Consider the following 19,734-nt stretch of genomic DNA (forward strand, 5'->3'; position numbering starts at 1 on the left):
CTTCAAAGTTCGCAGTTCGCGACGAGCGTATGTCTAATAACAAACAGAACAATATGACCTGCCTGTTAATGTATCCACTATATAACCTGGTAGCCTTGGTAGGGCTCAAACTCACCTTCCAGGTGTTGGATTCCAGACCATCTTGCTCCCTGCATTGTGATGAGGATTTCAAAGTTCTCACTCCCATTAATTATAGCACAACAAGGTCAAGGGTCAATGGTCACAGAGGATGGAATCGTGGAACTAATCCTCTTCGGCTAAGTCCAGGCGATGAACATGAAGGGAGTGAAGAATGACGGCTTGTTAATTTCCGACGGCCCTTAAAGCAGTTAGGGCGAGAAGGTTCAAAGATGCCTCCAACGTGATAAAAATAGGCCTTTCTCTCCATATTTCAACTAGTAAGATTGACAGCAAGACGACCCACCCCTTGACATCAGTCAGGGTCTGATTCAGCAGCAAACCATTCTCTGTCAGCCGTTGAACCCTTCAGTTGCTTCGGTATTGTGCCCAGCTCGCATCCCCCTCAGGTCATCCAAGCAGATTTGTAAACAGCAAAGTTCCATTCCGTCATCGATCATCGTTGTGATCGGGCATCTCAGTAAGCATTCATTCTTCTTGTTGATATAAGGCTGAACTGCCTGCACAACGTGTCCCACCTCTTCGATATCAACTCCACCAAACTCTTGATATCCCTGTCCACGACGACATTACACCAATAACATGATGTGCGTGGCAATGACCGAAATATATTGTCGCTGTTGTTAAATTCGCAGAAACCAGAGGCAAATCTTGCCAAGTAAAATTTGCACGAAGGGCTGTAGCTTGCCTCCACTTTTTTGGTTGCTTTTTGGCGCAGAGAACTACCGAAAGCATCGATCCCAGCAAAAACAGGAAAAGTACCGGAGTGTAGCCACTAGTACTCGAGACTGGTGGTTGCAAAAAAAAAAAAGCATCCGAACTCCAGAAGGCTCCAGCTGTGGTGAAAAAGCCCGCGGACTTAAAAAAAAGATCTCCGACGCGGAGCCATACTGAATTCACCCAACCGCACCGTTGCAGAGAATAATTACGGCCTTGCTCTGAACCAAAACAATTTTCCAGCCGTAATAACCAAAGGAGAGATGAATTATTTGTTGATCGTTCCGATGTGCCGTGTCCCTGGGCGGATGCGAAGGAGCCATGCTGCCACTAAACCTCGTGTTGATATTTTGAGTGCTGACAGATGAGATTCTTCTTTTCTTCCATTCCCAGCCACGCAGCCGGCTGTCTCCCGAAGCTCCTCGAACCTCGGCCAATTCGGATCAAATCCAACAGAAATGTGCCTGCTATTGGCCACTGGATCATCATTCCGTCACTTTCGCCAAAACAGAGAAAGCTGCATGGTTGGAATCGGTAAGGAATATTCCTTCCCCTAACCTCCAAGTTTCGTCCTCTGCATGATGCACGCCCGACGGCCACTAAAAAGCGACCTTGGAACAACAAATGTTAGACTATGTTGATGAAGCAGGCGGAATAGTTTCAAGGAGATTGGATTGTGCTGGGGGGGCCGACTTGGTTGGCACCAATCGGCAGCATTTTTTTTTTTTTTTCGTTTAAGGGCGAAGTGCAACCTGCCCTTCACTTGCGGGAAATTATTTCTACCAGCGCCAAGTGCCAGAGGGCTGTCTGCGATGGTCATTCGGACACTTTTTCGAGGTTCCAGAAGGCGGTCAGTGGGCATTCATCAACACGCCATCCTCTCAACGACAAGCGACGACGAAGGACAAGCCATATCCAGAACGATGAGAGCAAATCTAATAACTACATGGGGTATACGCAGTAATAACTCTATATTAGCTTGTCGCCCCCGCAGACAACAAACAGGTTGCTGCTCCTGCAGCAAAATCATGGAGAGGGAGAAACCCAACAAGAATCTTCTTCGTTCCTTCGATGCTTTGGCGTGGCGTGGATGGTGATCGCTTTCCCTTCCAATAACAAGGGGGATCATTACGAGACGGTTTTTGAGGGCGTTCGCTATTATTTCTCAACACGGTCTAGTCATCGAAGCTGAGCGTCTCGTCACATCATCCCTGAACCATTGGTGAAGCAGTAGTGGACAAAAACCAAAAGTCCACGGGATTAACCAAGAGAGGCTTCGCTTTGCGCGTAGCGCGACACTACCCGCATTTGATGTGCTTGTGTTTTCTAATATACGATATCTCCGAGAGTTTGATCAATCAGTATGGAGTAAAATAGATAACAATCGTCATAATAAACTTCCGGCTAGCGAAATGAACGTCCGAGGAGTGGCTATCTCGAGTGTTCGATCATTGTTCTGTTGTCGTCGCAGGGTGACATGCGATTCGCAGTATATGCGGGGAAGAATAGTGGCAAGGGGCAAGATTCCAAAGCAAAAAAAGTGCATCCTTCGAGCCTGGATTTAAGTCCGGAGAAGAATGCATGATTTACGTATCCGTAGCAAATGGGCACAGTCCGAAATAACTCAAAAAGCAGATGAAGTTTATTGCAAGGCAAACTCAATGATCTCATCGTCCAAAGGACAATCATTATTCGATTGCGGACCGGTAATATACGGCGTGTCTGAAGATAATCTGTTGGTCGCATCCCACGGGTTGCGCTGAACTTAGCGGACGGAGGGCTTTAACTCCGGATCCGAATTGCGAAAAATAATAAGGTTAAATAAAAAGAAAAAAGAAAAAGAAAAAGAGAGGCAGTGATGAACTGTGTGGGCTATTATTTCATTCGCTAAGGACATCTCTGCTCAGACAAACAAAAGCCTCTCTATTAAGATAGATGTCTTCTCCGTATACAATCGGTCAACAGCAAGTATTTTAAGCTCTATGGTTTGGTTGATCATTTTGGTGGATAACGCCATTTGTTGTTCCTTTGCCAACCCAATATACCTCCCCACCACACCGCAGCCTCCCTTATTTTGTTTGCCACCAATTCGTTCCATATGTTTTCAGAATAAGGTGGGGAATTGAAGAGAGCAGGAAAATAAAGAAGCCGAAAAGAAAAAAGGAACCGATGCAGTAAATCAATGTGGGCTCATTACGCTCATGTAACACCGTAAACCAAGCAAGGAATTCACCGCTATGTACAGTACAAAGGTGTAGTGGTAGTGGTAGCAGAAACAGAAGAAGCAGAATAGAAAACTTAAAATATTGGCAAAGAAAAATCTGCTTGCGCGTCCGCTCATCCAGACCCATGCATCATTTTTTCCCTTCCCTTCTCCGTCGAGCGTAGTCTAGTTAAAGGACAATAACGGTGAAGCCATCAAGGGCTTCGGAGTCTTTGGGTACCAATGTACTGAGTTTCCCGGGGAGACGGAGTTCGATCGGCTATATGGGTCTGATTGTAGAAGGGGAGGCGTCTTTAATCCCAAAAGTATGAGCTTCTTGTGTTTCTTTGATTTCTTCTCTCCTGTGTGGGTGGGAAAAAGGCCAACCCTGGAGCACTAGTTCCGACTTACAAGGGAGTTTGGATCTTGATACGGAGCAGAAGTGGCGGGGATATCAAACCCAGCCATCGAAGCATAATTCATGCCGAATGGCGTGAGCAGGTCATCTTCCGAATAAACCAGTTCCTGAGCAGGAGGCGGGTGCGAAGATAGTGGCTGTATGTAGTAGCCTGAGGGGGGAAGTTCGGTGGTTGGAATTGGAGCAGGGTGGTATGTCGATTCTTGGGGATATTGTGGGTAGCTATAGCTTTGAGAACACGGTTGGTAGTGGGGAGCGAAGACAAGCGGCGGAGAAGCAGACAACTGCCTCGTTGATTGATCAGAGAACATGGCGGCTCGCTGCTCGCTTTGGTAAGAAGAAAGTGGTTGAGCTAGAACCATCTTCATCGACGTGTTGCGATCATTTTTGGGCTTGGCTTTCTCTATGCCGCCAGTCCGCCGTGAAGGCGACTTCGACTTCTTCGATTTTGTTGGGGCTGGGAGACTCAGCTCCTGGTGTGATTGCTCTGGAGACGCAGAGGAAGAAGTGGCTCTTCTTTCTAAATCCTCAAGACGTCGCTTTAGCTTCTTGCCTGTTGTTTGTCAGTCAGCCAGCTCAATGCAAAACCCAGGTTACGAGAAAATATGCTTACGGTAGTTTCGTTGAGCAATTCGATTTTGGATGCGCCGTCGTTCAGCGAGATCAGATATTTTTGTCCAATCTTCGTTGGGATGGGCGCTGGCACTGAAAGCACTACTAGTTCCGTGACTGGAATTAAACCTCGACTGCGGCGCAGGTTGGGGAGGAGTGTAAGGATAGGCCGTACTCCGATTCATGACGGCTGAAAGTGTAGACATTAAATTTGAGGTAGATTTGTATCACATGGAATCACTAGGAATCAAGTGGGGTATACGGAGTAGATATATAACGGTATAAAGATTGGTGGACAAGGAGAAGAGGATGCAGATGTGTACTATATATGACTGAAGGAATTCGAAGGAGAGCAACTGCAGCTGCATGAGGGGGTATTTATGACGAACTCTCAGAGGCCGGAATTGTAACTTAAACGACCCTCAGGACCACAGCTTGACACCCCCCAGCCTGGTCAACCGTTGCAAACGCAGGGGTCCCGCGTGCCCACTGCCCACGCTACGGGCATACTGATATTAGACGGCTCGTTTCTAGCGCCGCCTTGCGTGCACATAAGGTAATTTTTGTGGCTTGCAGACCTGAGTTTCGAGTCTAACGCCAGGGCTTGGACTAGTACCGTATTGTTACGATACCACCCTGGAAACTTTGAGCTAGGCATATTCCTTGGCCAAAAATGGGATGGCGCCTGGCGGTACTCTATTTGTAGAACAACAGGGTAGCAGGAATAGCAATGGTCCAACCAAATGGAAGGTGGTGGTCCTTGTGGAAGGTGCCTTGTCTATTTGGCTTGGAGCCATTGTGCTTCGCAAAGGGCAGGGCCATATATCTGGCCCATATATGTCTCCCGGCTAGAAGAGGTTAGCTACTTGAAATTATAAGGGAGGGACTCAGGTTGACAACCACTCAAGATACACAGTTATAACTAACCTGAATAACTCCTAACCAGGACGGTCGCGTGTGAGTAACTCCGAAATATGCCGACGGGCAGTTGCTGGGTATATCTGGTATTTTTAGACTGCCTTAAGATCGAGGCTCTGCGCTCCTTGTGAAATATCCCAACAACCCTAGATTCTTTCCCCAGCAGGAAGAGGGAGCATGCCTAAAGGAAGACCTTGTTGTCCAGCCCGCTTAACCCACCAATTTCCCTCGGCGAAGCCCCTGGCATGACCGAGGTTTATCCGCTTACCGTGTTTGTCATGTTGGAGCCAGCAAACAAGCATGCCACCCTCAGCTCCTGAGATGCATATCCCGCCCCCAACCTCCAAACAATGAACAGATCCTCTGCAGGTGGCATGAAAGCCGGCAGCTTATAGCCTGACGCCAAGCAAGCGAGCCCTGTCTCACGCGGCAATTCTTGCTCTCATTGCCTCATTGCAGAATGGGTTTTGGCGGTTGGAGCGTTTAACGTGAACTCTCCCTTGCCCGATCCGGCAATGCGGGTTCAAGCCCTCGATTATTACTCTTTTTGGACACTTGGGCGTCCCATCTGGGTTTAGCGTCCTCAGTCGTTCAATCACCTCGACTCTCCTCGATATTCTCAGCTTCAAGCTTCAACATCTCCATCTCCTGGCAGTTGCGTGTCCGAGCACAGCAGCTTAGCTACATGATGGTGCATCTTACTCTTATATTGGGAATGGCTGACAACGGTTCTGTCATATCCTAGAACCTTAAATTGTCTTCCTTTGGTTCTGATTCCTGGCTCTGCTCGAACGTGGCCAACTTCCATCCTGAATTGCTCTTCCGGCTTGCTGATCCACCCAGATGCCCTAAATATAATGGGGCCTATCTCCGGAGCGCCACGGACCAATTGTCCAGGGGGTCGAATGTTGTATGTACTCCGGACTTCGATCCACATCGACAGATTAAACTCCGTGCTGCGTGTAGTTTGGGTGGTAGGATTCGACAATTATCTATAGTCACTATGTTCTATTTCGATTACACTTTTTTCTCTCTTTGATACTCTATACAAAATAGCGGTTTTGAAAAAAAAAAAAAAGACTCCGGAAATACAATAGAATGCAGCAATTTTTGTCTATCTCCACTTCCAATTCTGATTCCACAGACCATCAGTTGAAGGAGAACTGGAATACAATGGAATGAATTGAATGGAGAGCTGAACGTCATCTGTCGGTGTTTATACCGCAAAAGGAAGAAGCCGGAAACCATCAGATTTTGGATTCTGGCATTCGGATATATATCCCAGCATCGGCAGTGCACTGACCTACCCTTCTCCAGAGTCGTTCCCCTTGTATGGTGAAATTTTATAGAGAAACCTCGAAGCCTCTCTCGTGATATAATATACTCCTCTATTTAAAAACCCTTCTCAAAACCCCTTCATGGATCTTGTCAATCATTCGGAAACTTTTTCTAATACATCCTTTTCAAGGCTTCGCTAGTATCTCGATATTGGGCGATGTTACATACCATGTGGTTGATCGCGCCATACGGGCGAAGGAAGCACTTAATGAGACTTCCGTTATTCTTGTTGCCACGGACATACTTGAGGTTGATCAACATAGTTATCCAATTTCTAGTCATGATGGTGACTCCGGACGTTATTGGTTGTGTCGATGGCTGGTCGGGCGCGCACCGGGCATGAAGTTACGTGCGAGAGGGCGAGAGACCGAAAATTAGCTGCACGATTAGTCAATTCCAGAAGCATTGAAAACATCCGTGATGCAATTCGGAGTCAAAACCTTCTTTCCCTGCCCTGCTCAAGCAAGCGTCGGATTTTATCGCCTAGTGACAGCGTTGCTGGAATATCAACTTGAATTCAAAATCTCCTCGTAGCTTGTTCTTCAACACTCGGGTGATGTTCAGTTCGGGCCCGCCTGTCAAGGCTGAGTGAGATTTGAGTGGGGCGTGCGGCCTTGTCTAGGGCCGAACACCGTGGTGGTGGTGCAGATATGTCATCGCACGATTTGCTCCTCAGATACTAGTAATACATCCCTCCCTTTGTCAATTTGATCTTGCTGCCAAATTGATTAGACATGGGACGTCAACTGAACTTCGGGCAACTCCATGCCGACTGATTAATGCTAGGCAGGTCGTTTAAGAAAGAAAAACATCTTTAGTCTATTACTAATTAGGATTTCAGATTAGTCCAGACAAACACGATACATCATCAATCTACATAGGCCACCCATATAGAACATTTGCGCTTGCTCGGAGAAGGAACGGGGTTGCGCAACGTTAGGGTGAATCATCGGGGGCAGAGATGATCGATCTTGACCCCTAACCCCTTTTCTTCCGACTGAAAGAAGATACTGACCTGCCTCCCCTCGATGAGGAAAACGCCCCTCTTTCCACCTTCCGCCACTTTCTTCTCCAGAATTAGTTGGGGAACGAAATCCAGTTTAACATCAAGCTTATTTCTATTCTTGATCTGCAATAAAAGCTGTCCGTCCGGGCCTGGCAGCTGCGGAGAAAGTGCAACTACGAACTGAGTAGGCACCTGGAGAACGGAAACACGGGAAAAGTGCAGTGCTGCACATGTATATATATAGTGGATATTTTATTTCTTACCCTTACCACTGCCCTTGTTTTTTCCTTTTCGATTTTCTCTCTCTTTGTACCTCCAATAATAAAACAGAACTACAAACAAGTTATATGTTCCGATGCTGGTTGAAAGAGGAGGAAAAGAAAAATTTTCTCAAAACTTGAATGAAAAGAAACCTGAAAGAAAAAAAAAATGAAAAGAAAAAAATGACATGTAGAAAGCCTTCAAATATATATGCAAAGGGGAAGGTGAGAATTAACACGGTTGTCATTAGTGGGTGCATGTCTGGTTCTAGGTGTCAGGACGGATTGAAAAGAAAGCTGGGCAAGAGGGACAAAAGACACATACTGGAAACGGTTACTACATAGATACATTATCTTGAGAATGAGTAGAAATTAAGACAGCAAGGGAGGTAAAAAAAAAAAAAAAATTGAAAACCCCATCAGAGGGAATAGATCATTACGAGCAAGAAAGACACACCCAAGGAAAGAAGAAAAGAAAATAGAAAGTGAATACAAGAAGGACTGAGACACGTAGAGGCATCATCCGTTTCCATCAAATAGAAAGGAGGAGGGGGGGAGGGCGGGGGAGAAGAAGAAAAAAAGAGAAAAAAAAGGCAACATATATACCGGTCACAAAAACCGCAAAACCGCAAAACCGCAAAACCGAGATTCAAACAAAAACAGAACAAAGGCACACACACACACAAAACGTTTCGGACTCGGGGCCTCATAGACCTTGGCCCATACCATTAGAATTCATTAAATCCGGGTTTTGGTGTCTCCGTCTCCGTATGGGGGCTTTTTTCCTCCGGTTGATAGCTGCCTGTTGCGGTGATTCCGTCGCTCCCATCTCCATATCCGCATCCTCGTCGGCCTCTCCTTCGGGGTGCGATGCGTGGTATATAGCGCTCTCGTCCAGTTCGTTAATATCGTCCGGTTTCATCCGAAGCCATTTCATGCGCGGCCCGGACTTGGCACGCTCAGCCACTTTAAAGCCGTAAATCCGTGGCTCATATATCTTGCCTTGCCCCAGGCCTGGGCAAAGGTTTGATATCATCATGCCGTTTATCTGGGCGGGCTGGGGTGAAAGGGCTTGGGAGATGGAGGGTGTTGTTGGGGAGGTTATGGACGGTGTATGCCGGGTGTTTGTTGTTGTTGAATTGTTGGTCTGGGTAGGGGACAAGCTTTCGTTTTGACCTGCGACATCGAGCTCCGGGAATGTCATCAAAAAGAGACAGCCGAATGTGGTGCCGAAGAATGCGCCATCGACTGACTGAAATCTGCTGTTCGGTGGTGTGTATATGTCCTGACAACTTGGACAGAAGAGTTTGACAGTATCAACACCCGGTGTATCCGTAATTCCGACGGGGAGTACCTTGCATCCATTGCAGTAAACTCGAGGGCACACGCCAAAATGCTGCAGCTCGTACTTCTCTAACATCTGTTGAATGCCAGGCCTCGAGGTAATATACCGTTGGTGAATCAATCCGTACAGCAACTCTGCCGAGCTCTCAATCACACTCAGATCACTGGCGACACGCGAATGTTTTCGCTCGCCCGTTCTCCTATACCCGGGAAGCCTATCACCTGCCAGTAAAGCGTCCTCGTCCTCGTCCTCCTCATCGTCATCTTCGTCCTCCTCATCCTCCTCAGGCTCCACATCTAGGATCAATTCAAGCGCCTCTTTGTACCAGGGAACCTGGGACTGCAAGCCGGTCAAATTGAAATCATCTTCGATGAAGTCTTCCGACACTTCTGCAAAAAACTCATGGCCCATCAGTGAGCAATATGACGAAATCCAGGTATCCGGGGACCCGTCAGTGTCCGACATGGTGAAGGAGCTGAAGGTTGATCTGGACGGCGTGGATGTTGAAATTTGGCTAAGGTCCAGCCGGTCCAGGCCTTCAGCTAATGATGAGGGCGTGATTTCCGACAAGATGTCCCTGGGCTCGTGTGATCCTCTCGTAATAAAATTGGGGGCGTGGGACCTTGGAGGATATTGTATCGTGGGTGGAAAATGGCGGAAGGGGAAGATTGGTGGGCTTCGACCTCGCTCAAGAGGGCAGGACCATGCCGTAAACTGGAGGCGTCAAGATTCTCAATGGATTTATTGGTAACGATATCCTCTGCGACGTCCACCGATATATCGAGGCCTTTCAATCGGTCCGCTTTCCGCGAGCTGCCGAAAGTGTGCGAATTTTTGTTCTTTTGCCGATTATCAAAATTGAGGGGTACCCAGATGGGGTGCGGGACAAGGCTCTTGAGCAAGTGGAATTGTTTGACGCCCGCCGGCACGGTTCTGTCGAGATCGAGGGCTCAGCCGAAAAGGAGTGTCGAAGGGAGAAATAATAAAGGATGTTCTAGGAGGTGGAAACGGAGGTTGAAACAAGGATTCCGTGTTGTGACAAGCATATGTGTTTGTGTGCGAGAGGAAGTCGGTTCCTGCTCAAGCAGCCTGGAGTTAGGTCATGCAGACAGGCCCAACAACAAATTATGTTGGACTGCTAGGCAAGATGGGTTACAGGGCAAGGGCGTACCTGAAATACCAATGATAAACTACACGGGTTCTTGGGCCTAGTCCTTTTGTCTGTATTTCCTCTGCTGTCTCGTTTTTCTCTCTTCGCTGCGATATCCAGAAAATGATGCTCAAGGTGGTCGCGGGATAGTCACATGATAGATCGGTATGTGGGAGGATAACGTTGTTGTTATTACTAAACTAACTACGCGAGAGCAACACAATATGGTTGGGGGGCACGTGATAGGGTAGCTGTAGTACCCACTAACACCCCCCCATGCTACAGCGCTGCCAAAGCTCTGCCGCCCGGGGGCCCCCTCTCACTCAATTCTTCTAAAAACACAATAATAATTAATTACAAGAATCAGACCCTGATTTCCTCTTTGGGAATAGACATCTGTACAGCAATAATCATAAAAAACAGAATAACACAAGCAAAATCTGTAATCTCCCATATCATCATTATCTTAACTCCTTCTTGCCAATTTTCATTAAGTCAATCCTCTTAACAAATTCTTCAAAGACAGGTCTTGTCAGTGGCTTGGTTAGGCTGTCAGCTATATTGACTGTAGAACCAATATATTTCATCATGATTTCACCTTTTTCAATCAAGTTGCAAAGAATATGATATCTGATCTCAATATAATACAATCTTCTTATCAAGAACTCCTCTTTTGCTAGATCTATTACACTCTTATTGTCAACTCACAGATGTGAGCATATTTTTGCTTTTCTCTCTATCAATTCAGTATTATATAATATATCATTCAGTCAGATTACTTTACACACTGTCTCACTCATTATAATATACTTCATTTCAGTAATCAATTTTGCAACTGAAATCTATCATTGCAATCATTATAAGATTGATGATTTATTTAGTAGAATAATATAATTTGTAATTGATTTGTATTGAAGATCTGTCTCTGCTCAATCTGAGTCACTGTAGATTATAGAACTGAGTCTCTTAATTGTCTTCTTCTTATACAGAATTTCATAATCCTTCATCTTCTTAATATAATATAGAATATACTTCAATGCTACTCAATATTTCTTGTGTAGATATGAGTTGAAATATAAAAAATAGTTGATTATAAATGTCAGATCTGATCTGCTGCTTGATATCAAATACTGCAGTAATTCTAAATTTTAATAATATCTAGTAGCAGTAAAATTATCATCTAGTCCACTATCTTTATCTGATGAGAATTCTAGATATATATTAGTTATTATTGATGTGCTGACTGAGTTGATCTTGTTTATTTCAAAATCCTTAAGAATCTCATCAATATAACAGTTCTGAATAATCATCAGATCATTATTCATTTAATATTTGACTTCTATTTCAAAATACAGCTTGTTCTCTTCAATATTCTTTATCTCAAATCTTTTTACAATCTCTGTCAATATTCAGTTCAATTGCTGCTTTTGAGATCTCATTACTCAACAGTTATCAATATACAATATCAGATAGATTTTATAAACAGAGTGATATAAAAATCCACTATTATACAGCAAGATTTTGAATTCTAGAGTGGTGAGATACTTTATTACAAGAAAATACTATATTTTTACTGCTTACTTCATTCTGTAAAGACTCTGACAGAGCAGATCAATTAGATCTCTTCTATTATATTTTATCTCTGTCAGCAGTTGTATATATATCATCTCATACTGCAGCAGTATGCTATTTAAGAATGCAGAGATATAGTCAATCACCTTGACTTTCCACTTCTTTACTACTGAAATTGTAAATAAGCTTCAGAATATGAATTCTGATACTATCACAGCATACAACTTTGTATAGTGAATCTTTTATTATTGAAGAAATTCTCTAATCACTCAGTAAGCTCTAAATCAGACTATTTCTCTTTTATTATTTAATTTACAATCAAATACTCACTTATCAGTTAAAATATTCATGCCTGAGATCTTCTCAACAACAATATATATCTGCTTATTCTCAAATATACTAATCTTCTTTCTCATTGTCTTATATCAGTAGTTTCAATCAGAGCTTCTTTTAACTTTCATCACAGTGATTGAGCAGTCATTTAGAGTACTCAGAATAGAATCATTCTCATTGATAGAGTTATCTGATTTATTATTTTTGATAAATTCTGTCTTATTATCTAAAAAATATATCAGATCTATCATATCTTCAAGATTATCATTGACAATTATCTTCAAAACATCAGATTTCATCTTTGCTAGATATTATAGAAGACAGTATTATTATTTATTAGCAGTATCTAATACATTTAATTCTTCTGATAGTTTATTTAATTGCTTCATCACATTCACAGACATGATTTCACTCTTGTCTAATTCTTTATTGAATACAATATCTCATACAATCTCAAGACAACAGTCAATTGAGTCTCAAATATAATATTGATACAGTTCTTGATAGTCAACTAGCTGCTATTTCTTATCATCAGTTCTATTTATAAGCTTATTAATAATTTTTAGATTCTTTTTGTAGATTTTATACTCTCATCTGTGTATTCAGTGAGTAGTAGATTGCATCTTAATTCAAGTTTCAAATAGTATAAGTGGAGCTTCTTGCTTGCATTTATAAATCTTAATTGATATTGAAGATATGTTGATTATTATAATTATAACTTGCATTGTCTCATTTTATAATTCTCTAGCTAGTTTACTATTAAACAGAAGACTTCTCATCTTTTCTGCAATAATTCTATTGACACATTCAGCTGAGTCATTCAATTGCAGTATATCAGATATAATTGTTTTATATACAATCTCTCTACTCTGACAGTAGATCTTCAGATCTTGATCTTTAAACTCACTATTATTATCTCAGTATAGAGTCTCTACACAGCATTGTATAGTTGTCTCAATATTCATAATAAAGTTCATTAATCTTACAGTAGACTTATTTTTTAATATTATTAAAATTACTTATCAGTATCAGATAGTATTATCTGTAATTTCTAATCAGTAGCTAGCACTCTCTCTAGTAAGTAGATCATTTCTATCAAAAAGCATTTTTCCATTCTCTGCTAAATTAATGAAGAATCTCATTATCAGCTTAATAGCTTGTGTCATGAGTGCAAAGATTGAATATATCATCTTTACTTGAATACAGACTTTGCAAAACAGTAAAACTCATTGATCAATGATTCTTATTTCTAGATATGAATCTGCTGCCATTCTAGAGATATCTGCAGAATTCAGATACTCTAATTTTTGATATTACTGTGTTATTGTTAGTTCTATAATCTTTATATTATTATTGAGCAGTGTCAGTATCACATCAGTAGTTCTGTCATTCATCATCATATTGACAGATTCAAATTTATTATTGAACAAGATAAATCAGATTAGATTCTTATAGATAGATGACTTCTTCATCTTATAGATATTATTATCATTCAACTTTATTATGAAGAAGAACATTCTATCTGAGAATATAAAGAGCACAGTATAGTTGCTATTATATATCAATTGCTTAAAGATAAAGCTCTGATATACAAGTTTATTTATACTCATCAGATTCACTTCTAATTTCAAAACATAACAGATATTAGTTAATAGTATATTCACCTTTTCAACAGTGATCTTTATATCATCTATCACTGCAGCAGATACTATCATTTCATCTATCATTTTCAGTTTGACAGTATATTTTTAAGACTTTACTACAACAAGATTCTTATAAGATATTGTATAAGCACTCATATTCAAGTCTAGAATTCAGATATCTTTTATGAGTCTTTGATCACTTATATAGATTTTATCTATTATACAGAATATTTATTCCACAACATTGTGAATAGAAGCAGTGTCAGCATTGATATTACTTTTATTCTTATTTTTATTGATATTATTGAAATTGAAGAGACATTTCTCTGAGTATTTCTTTCAGCAATCATTCTGAATATAATCAGTTCTCTGACAGTGGAAGCAGATTCATATCTCACTGTTCTTTTTATCAGATTTGAAGTTCTTTTTCTTATTCTTATTCTTATTCTTATTTTTTTTATTCTTTTTGTCAGATTTGAAGTTCTGTGCATTATTGATAGAATTTCTAGATATATCAGTATTGAATTCATCAGTTGTCAGAAACCACAAAAGAATATTATAGTAAAAAATCATGAAATCATTCTCTAAGAGTTGAGCATTATCTTTCTTAATTTGATTCATACAGTTTTTAATAAATGAGATTCATTCTTTACTTATCTCAGTAAGTAAGCAGTCAAAAAATATGAAATCTTCAACTCTATATTCTAGACAGATATAGTCAGTTCTTATAATAATCAAGCATTCAATAAACACACAATCAGAACCTTTTGATTTGACTGTTATATTTATTATCTTCTTATATAACCTCATTCTTAGAATAGCAGATCTTTCAGCAAAGTTGTTCTCTATAATAAATTATAGAGAATACACAGATAATTCAGAATTTTTGAGTATAGTAAAATAAGATTTTGTCTGTGAGACAACTGATAATCATATATAGTTGTATAATTATATATTATATTCTTTTCAAAATCACTGCATATCAGTGCTGATATTATCATCAAAGTCTACTTGTCTCTCATCAAGAATATCATCAGTTTCAGATTGCCTCACTGCAAGAAGAATCTCTTCTTTTTATATAAGATAGTTTTCAGATTCAGTCAGTACAACTGACTTTCTTATAAATTTTATTTGATTATAGAACTTATTAAGAATTTTTATAATAGCAGATATTCTGTTTTTTCTCTGCAGATAATTTGCTAGATCTATACTAATATTCTCATTATTTATAGAGATCTGATCTCTACCAGTTCTCATTTGTTGAACTTTATATTGAAGTTTTACAATTTTCAGTCTTATACAAGTTTCTTTATTTACATCATAACTATTAGAGTCATTCACATTGTCTGACATCTCATTGTCATTAATCAGATCTTCATATTCAATATTCAACTTATTTAATTTTTCTTCAATTGTATCATCAGATTCAAATGCCTCTGAGACAATCATCTATCAATTAATTACAGATATTGACAAATCTGCATTCAATTTCTGTTGTATCTCTGACATTTGAGAATTTCTTCTTCTATATATTGTTATATATTCTTTCATCAAATCAGATGTTCCACCCAATCTCAAATTAACCATGAGATTTAAATCATCTAGACACACTTTTAACAATGCATGAAGATATAATTAGCACATTATTTCAGCAGTTCTGTTGCTTCTTAGAGCCATAACCTGTGGGAGGATAACATTGTTGTTATTACTAAACTAACTACACAAGAGCAACACAATATGGTTGGGGGGCACGTGATAGGGTAGCCGTAGTACCCACTAACACGGTAAAAATAAACTGCTTAGTCATGAAGGTGCCTTGGAAGTCTTTTTGAAGGGAAATCATGCATAAGCCAGTCGATATAGTTATAGTATGTACATGTAAAAAGACCCATACCCGCCCATAAATATAATAGCCATTAATAAGGAGACTTCTGTTAAAACAAAAATGGCGGAGCCCATCCGTCATCTAGAATACATCTCGCATGATTCGGGCAAACTCTGCTTCATTCCCGAGAATAGAGCCCAAGCCCTCTGCGTTGGGCAGATCCCCCTGAGCATTGACAATTTCGCCATTAATCGCATCTCCGTCTCCGCCGCCGCTAGTCTGAGTCAAAAAACCGCCGTAACCCCCGACAGCCTCAAACAAATTCGTCAGCTCATTACTCATCTGAATGCCATCCTGCGGGCCGTCGCCCAGCTCACCGCGTGGGTTGATGTCGCGATACACACTGGCAGTCATCACGTCCATGGGATGGCCGGCTAGTCCGGCCATTGCAACAGCTGCTGTTGAATGAGGGTCATTCTGATCGGGCGGGGCGGGGCGATTGAGTAGGCCAAGCTTCTCTCCAATTCCCCGTAACCCTTTGATCATTTTCCACAAGCGCTTCGAAACGTATGATTTGGCACTGAACCCTTTTACTAGGTCCAGGGCCATGTAGAACTCGTCCCGTACCTGGCGATTGAAATCGGCAGGAGCATGGGACACAGCGAGGAGAAGGACTGCCAGCGCAGAGACGAGGAAGTAGTTGAACAGCATCTGATGAGAACGATAGATGTCGGATGTTTGGTTGAGGTGAGTGAGGACGCGAATGGTGTCTTTGGCAATATCGACGACAGTTTGGGCGTATCCCATGTTCTCAAGGATGCCACTAGTGGAATGTAGCACAGGACGGTAAATTAGTATTCTCATGTGATTGCCGCGAATGTATAGCAGTACGCGCAAACGTCGGGTCTCTCTATCGACGCCGTCACCATTTTCAGGATGCCCGGGCGAATAGAACCTCAGATTCTCTGGGACGCTCTTCAGCCATTGGAGGACCTGATAGTCCAGGAAGCCAACTACTTCTCTTTTGGCAGTCGTAGTGCCTGCAGAGCCCAAACCAGAGTACCAAATTTTAGAGCTAATACGACAATATGATATCATGGCTTTCAGATATGGTACAGAATCATCCTGTTTAGAGTTTCGCAACGCCAGTCAGTTAAAAGATTATCTTCGCCATGTAAAATTTAGGGATAAGGGAGCTCACGGGTTCCGGTAAAGATGCATCTATATCCTCATCCTGAATGATGAATGGCAATCCCATTCCAAAACTCCAACGTCGATCCAAGCTGTAGACAGACCAAAACAACTTAACGACAGAAGGTACGTCCGCTTCGTTTGGACAAACTTTAAACATACCATCTCTTCGATGTAAACCAAGCTCAAGACACATGCGGGTGGCATGGCCGATAAATCGATAAGACATAGGGTCTTCATCGGTATGAAAATAGTATGTGGCCTAGAACCTGGTAAGCTAACAGCAACGCTACTTAGACAGAATATCAAGCCATATCGCAATGATCAGCATACCATGAGAGTGAATGATTGGATCGTTCGAATATCAGTTGGCTCCCACAGTTTCATCTCAATCCTCTGTTTTGTCGTAGTAAATAACCGGGTCCCTAGGGCGCTTTGGCCATTGCCTTCAACAATTAACGTAATTGCAAGGACCATCTTAAGGATACAGGTGTCATCATCAGTCAGCATATCAGGGCCAGGTTTAAAGCGTTTCGTAAAGCCTGTCCGAGACGCGGCCTCAAGGAACGTGAAGAGAAGGTTAGTGTGCGTAATTAAACTCTCAATATCGAGGAATGGATACATGATTCCGATTTCGCGTTCGTAAACCCGACATAACCTAATTGCTTCCTCACGTTTTATTATCCATAATGGATCTTTATTCGGATGGGCCAGAAGCTGTGGGATATGCGGCAGTTGCTGTGATCGCAGGGGAGGGGAACCAGAAGGCGTTGCATCCTGGCCAGCAAACAATTCAAGGTTTCCATCCTCAGCCGGAGTAATTCCCATTGTTTGTAGGCTTGATTTGGCAACATGGAGATTGAAGGTAGTGCTCGTGGGCCCATGAAAACGAGGATGATTCGAGCGAGCCCGTGATGAAATATGGGTTTGAGAATCATAACTTGGCTGGGAGAGGGACTGTGAACCTTCTCGGCCGTAGACACTGGATTCAATGCCTGGTGAGTCGGTTTTGTGATACAGCTCGTTTATATTAGCAAACAAGGTATTCACTTGGTCTTGTAACGTCTCGATGTGCTCTTTCATAGAACGAAATTCCCTAGAGCAAGATGAACCGCATTAGAGAGGGTCGCTGTCAGAAGATACAGCAAATGTACCAGCTAAATATAATCATCTACCTAGGTATATCAAGGAGAACCAGAAATCCGCAAGACTGCTAGTACTTACTCTGAATCTTTGATGCTACGAGTGCAGCAGTTAGGAGCATAAAGACCTATGGCATTAAATATGAGCTTCTGGTCCATAGTTAAAACACCTAGGTCCCTCCAAGGACCAACGCAGGAGGACTTACATTCTAGAGAGAGGTGCCCGCAACGTTGGCAGGGCATCTGGCCATTGCACTTGATTTTCCGACGCTTGCATTCATTGCTTTGTTACTAATGTGTTAGAATTACGCAGACCAACTACGTGCATCGCATGACATTGTCTGAACGAGTTAACTGACCAGGCCAGCGAGATGTAGCGATTCCGCTTTGTTCGCGTGTGAGTTCCACTGCTGGGTTCCGCTTTTCGTTTGGCAGCATCAGTGCCGCCATCATTGCTGCTGGGGCTGGCTGCAAGGGGCCTATTGAGAGCACCATCACCGACTGGGGAGGTGGATGTCATTACGCTTGAAGAGCAGCAGCCTGCCAAAATGACATTTACGAGACTAAATGCCAGAGGAACAAGGCCGTGCGGTATTCATCGAGCTCGAGTCGGCGGATGTTGGGGCTGGGGCTGGGCCCGTCGCATGGCATAGTGGGAGTTGCGACTTTGGAGTTGCGACTTGCGGGAAAGTTTGTGGGGTATTTAAAGCCGCCAATCACCATGTTCGGGAATGGGAATCACCTCGGTCCATCATACATTACAGAAAGATGAAGAAGACCTTGCCATCTTTAACTCTCAGACCCAGGAGCAAGATAAAATCGACATCACGTTTCAAACCACTCGGGACGCTGTCCAGCCAAGATATTTCTACATTCCAAGCATCGTCTTTTCAGCCAGAGCTCCCTGTAATCTTCCCTCGAGGCCATTTCAGCCAGCTCCCAGCCATCCAAAAATGGTTCTCAACGCCCACCACCACCGCCTTCTCCTCCTCCGCTGACAACTCCAATACTCTGGCCCCGTCCAGTCTCAATTACGCCTATTTAGAGAAACATAGTGATTGCTCCGTTCCGGTCGAATTCACTTTCTCTCAGCGCCCTGACTCACCAGAGACTCTTCATTTCCAACGTCTACATACACCCTTGGGCCTATTCCTCAAATGGACCAAAACGACTCAGCACAATGCGGAGGGGATTCCTCCCAATGCGAAATTATACCTCGCCCAATGCCAACTCCTCGACCTTCCCCCTGAACTTCGTCTAGACCTTCCAACACCCCCCCTCGTCTTAGAGGCAGGCAAGGGAGATATATATGATACAAATATATGGATGGGCGTTCCACCCACGTACACACCCCTCCACCGAGACCCTAATCCGAATCTGTTTGTCCAGATGGCTGGACGTAAAATCGTCCGACTGTATGCCCCAGACACCGGATTAGTGGTTTTTGAGCGGGTTAGGGAGTCAATTTTACGACGACAGAAGAAGGACGCAAGTGCAAATATAGGTGGGATAACCGTGGGCGACGCTAAATTCCGTGGAGAGGAGATGATGCAAGGGTTGGAAAATAGATTGCTGGAAAGAGAGGTGTGGGGGGATACTATGGAAATCGGGGTTGATGGAGAAGGTACAGAAGACACTACGGAAATCAGGGAAGGATTCGAAGCCCATCTGAATGCCGGAGATGGGATGTTTATACCGATGGGCTGGTGGCATAGCATTAAGGGGGTGGGTGAGGGCATCACGGCTTCGGTAAGCTGCTCCTCCCTGTCCAGTATGGTCTTTTATAGGCCATCATATCCAGGGTTTAGCATGAGATAACTTCGCTTTATGGACTCCCCAGTTTGCTAATTTTTAACGAAATACAATAGGTCAACTGGTGGTTTCGATGACAACGGTTCTCTTGTCACATTTGTGCCGCGGTTA

General features: G+C 42.7%; 6 protein-coding genes across 6 annotated transcripts in view; 2 read left to right on the forward strand and 4 right to left on the reverse strand.

Moving 5' to 3' along the window:
* The window catches only part of HCBG_02230 (branched-chain amino acid aminotransferase), a gene marked incomplete at both ends in the record, with an annotated part of 2,504 nt that extends 2,257 nt beyond the window's left edge, over nucleotides 1-247 (forward strand). The window contains 2 exons of the mRNA XM_045429279.1: nucleotides 9-27; nucleotides 197-247. Coding sequence (XP_045289174.1) covers nucleotides 9-27; nucleotides 197-247 — 70 coding nt within the window. The remainder of the gene's footprint in view (nucleotides 1-8; nucleotides 28-196) is intronic.
* A 3,207-nt stretch (nucleotides 248-3,454) lies between these two features.
* On the reverse strand, nucleotides 3,455-4,746 carry HCBG_02231 (uncharacterized protein; the record flags this gene model as incomplete). The annotated part of the gene is made up of 3 exons (XM_045429280.1): nucleotides 3,455-4,029; nucleotides 4,090-4,278; nucleotides 4,599-4,746. 3 exons carry the CDS (start codon nucleotides 4,744-4,746, stop codon nucleotides 3,455-3,457), a joined length of 912 nt encoding a protein of 303 aa, XP_045289175.1.
* A 3,570-nt stretch (nucleotides 4,747-8,316) lies between these two features.
* Nucleotides 8,317-9,420, reverse strand: HCBG_02232 (casein kinase II beta 1 subunit; the record flags this gene model as incomplete). Its single annotated transcript, XM_045429281.1, has 1 exon — nucleotides 8,317-9,420. One exon carries the CDS (start codon nucleotides 9,418-9,420, stop codon nucleotides 8,317-8,319), a length of 1,104 nt encoding a protein of 367 aa, XP_045289176.1.
* Nucleotides 9,421-14,625: 5,205 nt separating this feature from the next.
* On the reverse strand, nucleotides 14,626-15,102 carry HCBG_02233 (uncharacterized protein; the record flags this gene model as incomplete). Its single annotated transcript, XM_045429282.1, has 2 exons — nucleotides 14,626-14,723; nucleotides 14,865-15,102. The coding sequence occupies 2 exons, from the start codon at nucleotides 15,100-15,102 to the stop codon at nucleotides 14,626-14,628; spliced, it is 336 nt and encodes a 111-aa protein (XP_045289177.1).
* Nucleotides 15,103-15,589: 487 nt separating this feature from the next.
* HCBG_02234 (fungal specific transcription factor domain-containing protein) lies at nucleotides 15,590-18,331 on the reverse strand (the record flags this gene model as incomplete). The annotated part of the gene is made up of 6 exons (XM_045429283.1): nucleotides 15,590-16,603; nucleotides 16,680-16,931; nucleotides 17,003-17,765; nucleotides 17,894-17,939; nucleotides 18,018-18,094; nucleotides 18,171-18,331. The coding sequence occupies 6 exons, from the start codon at nucleotides 18,329-18,331 to the stop codon at nucleotides 15,620-15,622; spliced, it is 2,283 nt and encodes a 760-aa protein (XP_045289178.1).
* A 248-nt stretch (nucleotides 18,332-18,579) lies between these two features.
* HCBG_02235 (uncharacterized protein) lies at nucleotides 18,580-19,700 on the forward strand (the record flags this gene model as incomplete). Its single annotated transcript, XM_045429284.1, has 2 exons — nucleotides 18,580-19,560; nucleotides 19,680-19,700. The coding sequence occupies 2 exons, from the start codon at nucleotides 18,580-18,582 to the stop codon at nucleotides 19,698-19,700; spliced, it is 1,002 nt and encodes a 333-aa protein (XP_045289179.1).
* Nucleotides 19,701-19,734: the final 34 nt, after the last annotated feature.

The sequence above is a fragment of the Histoplasma capsulatum genome (genome assembly GCF_000150115.1).
Source record: "Histoplasma capsulatum G186AR genomic scaffold supercont2.3, whole genome shotgun sequence".
Taxonomy (NCBI): domain Eukaryota; kingdom Fungi; phylum Ascomycota; class Eurotiomycetes; order Onygenales; family Ajellomycetaceae; genus Histoplasma; species Histoplasma capsulatum.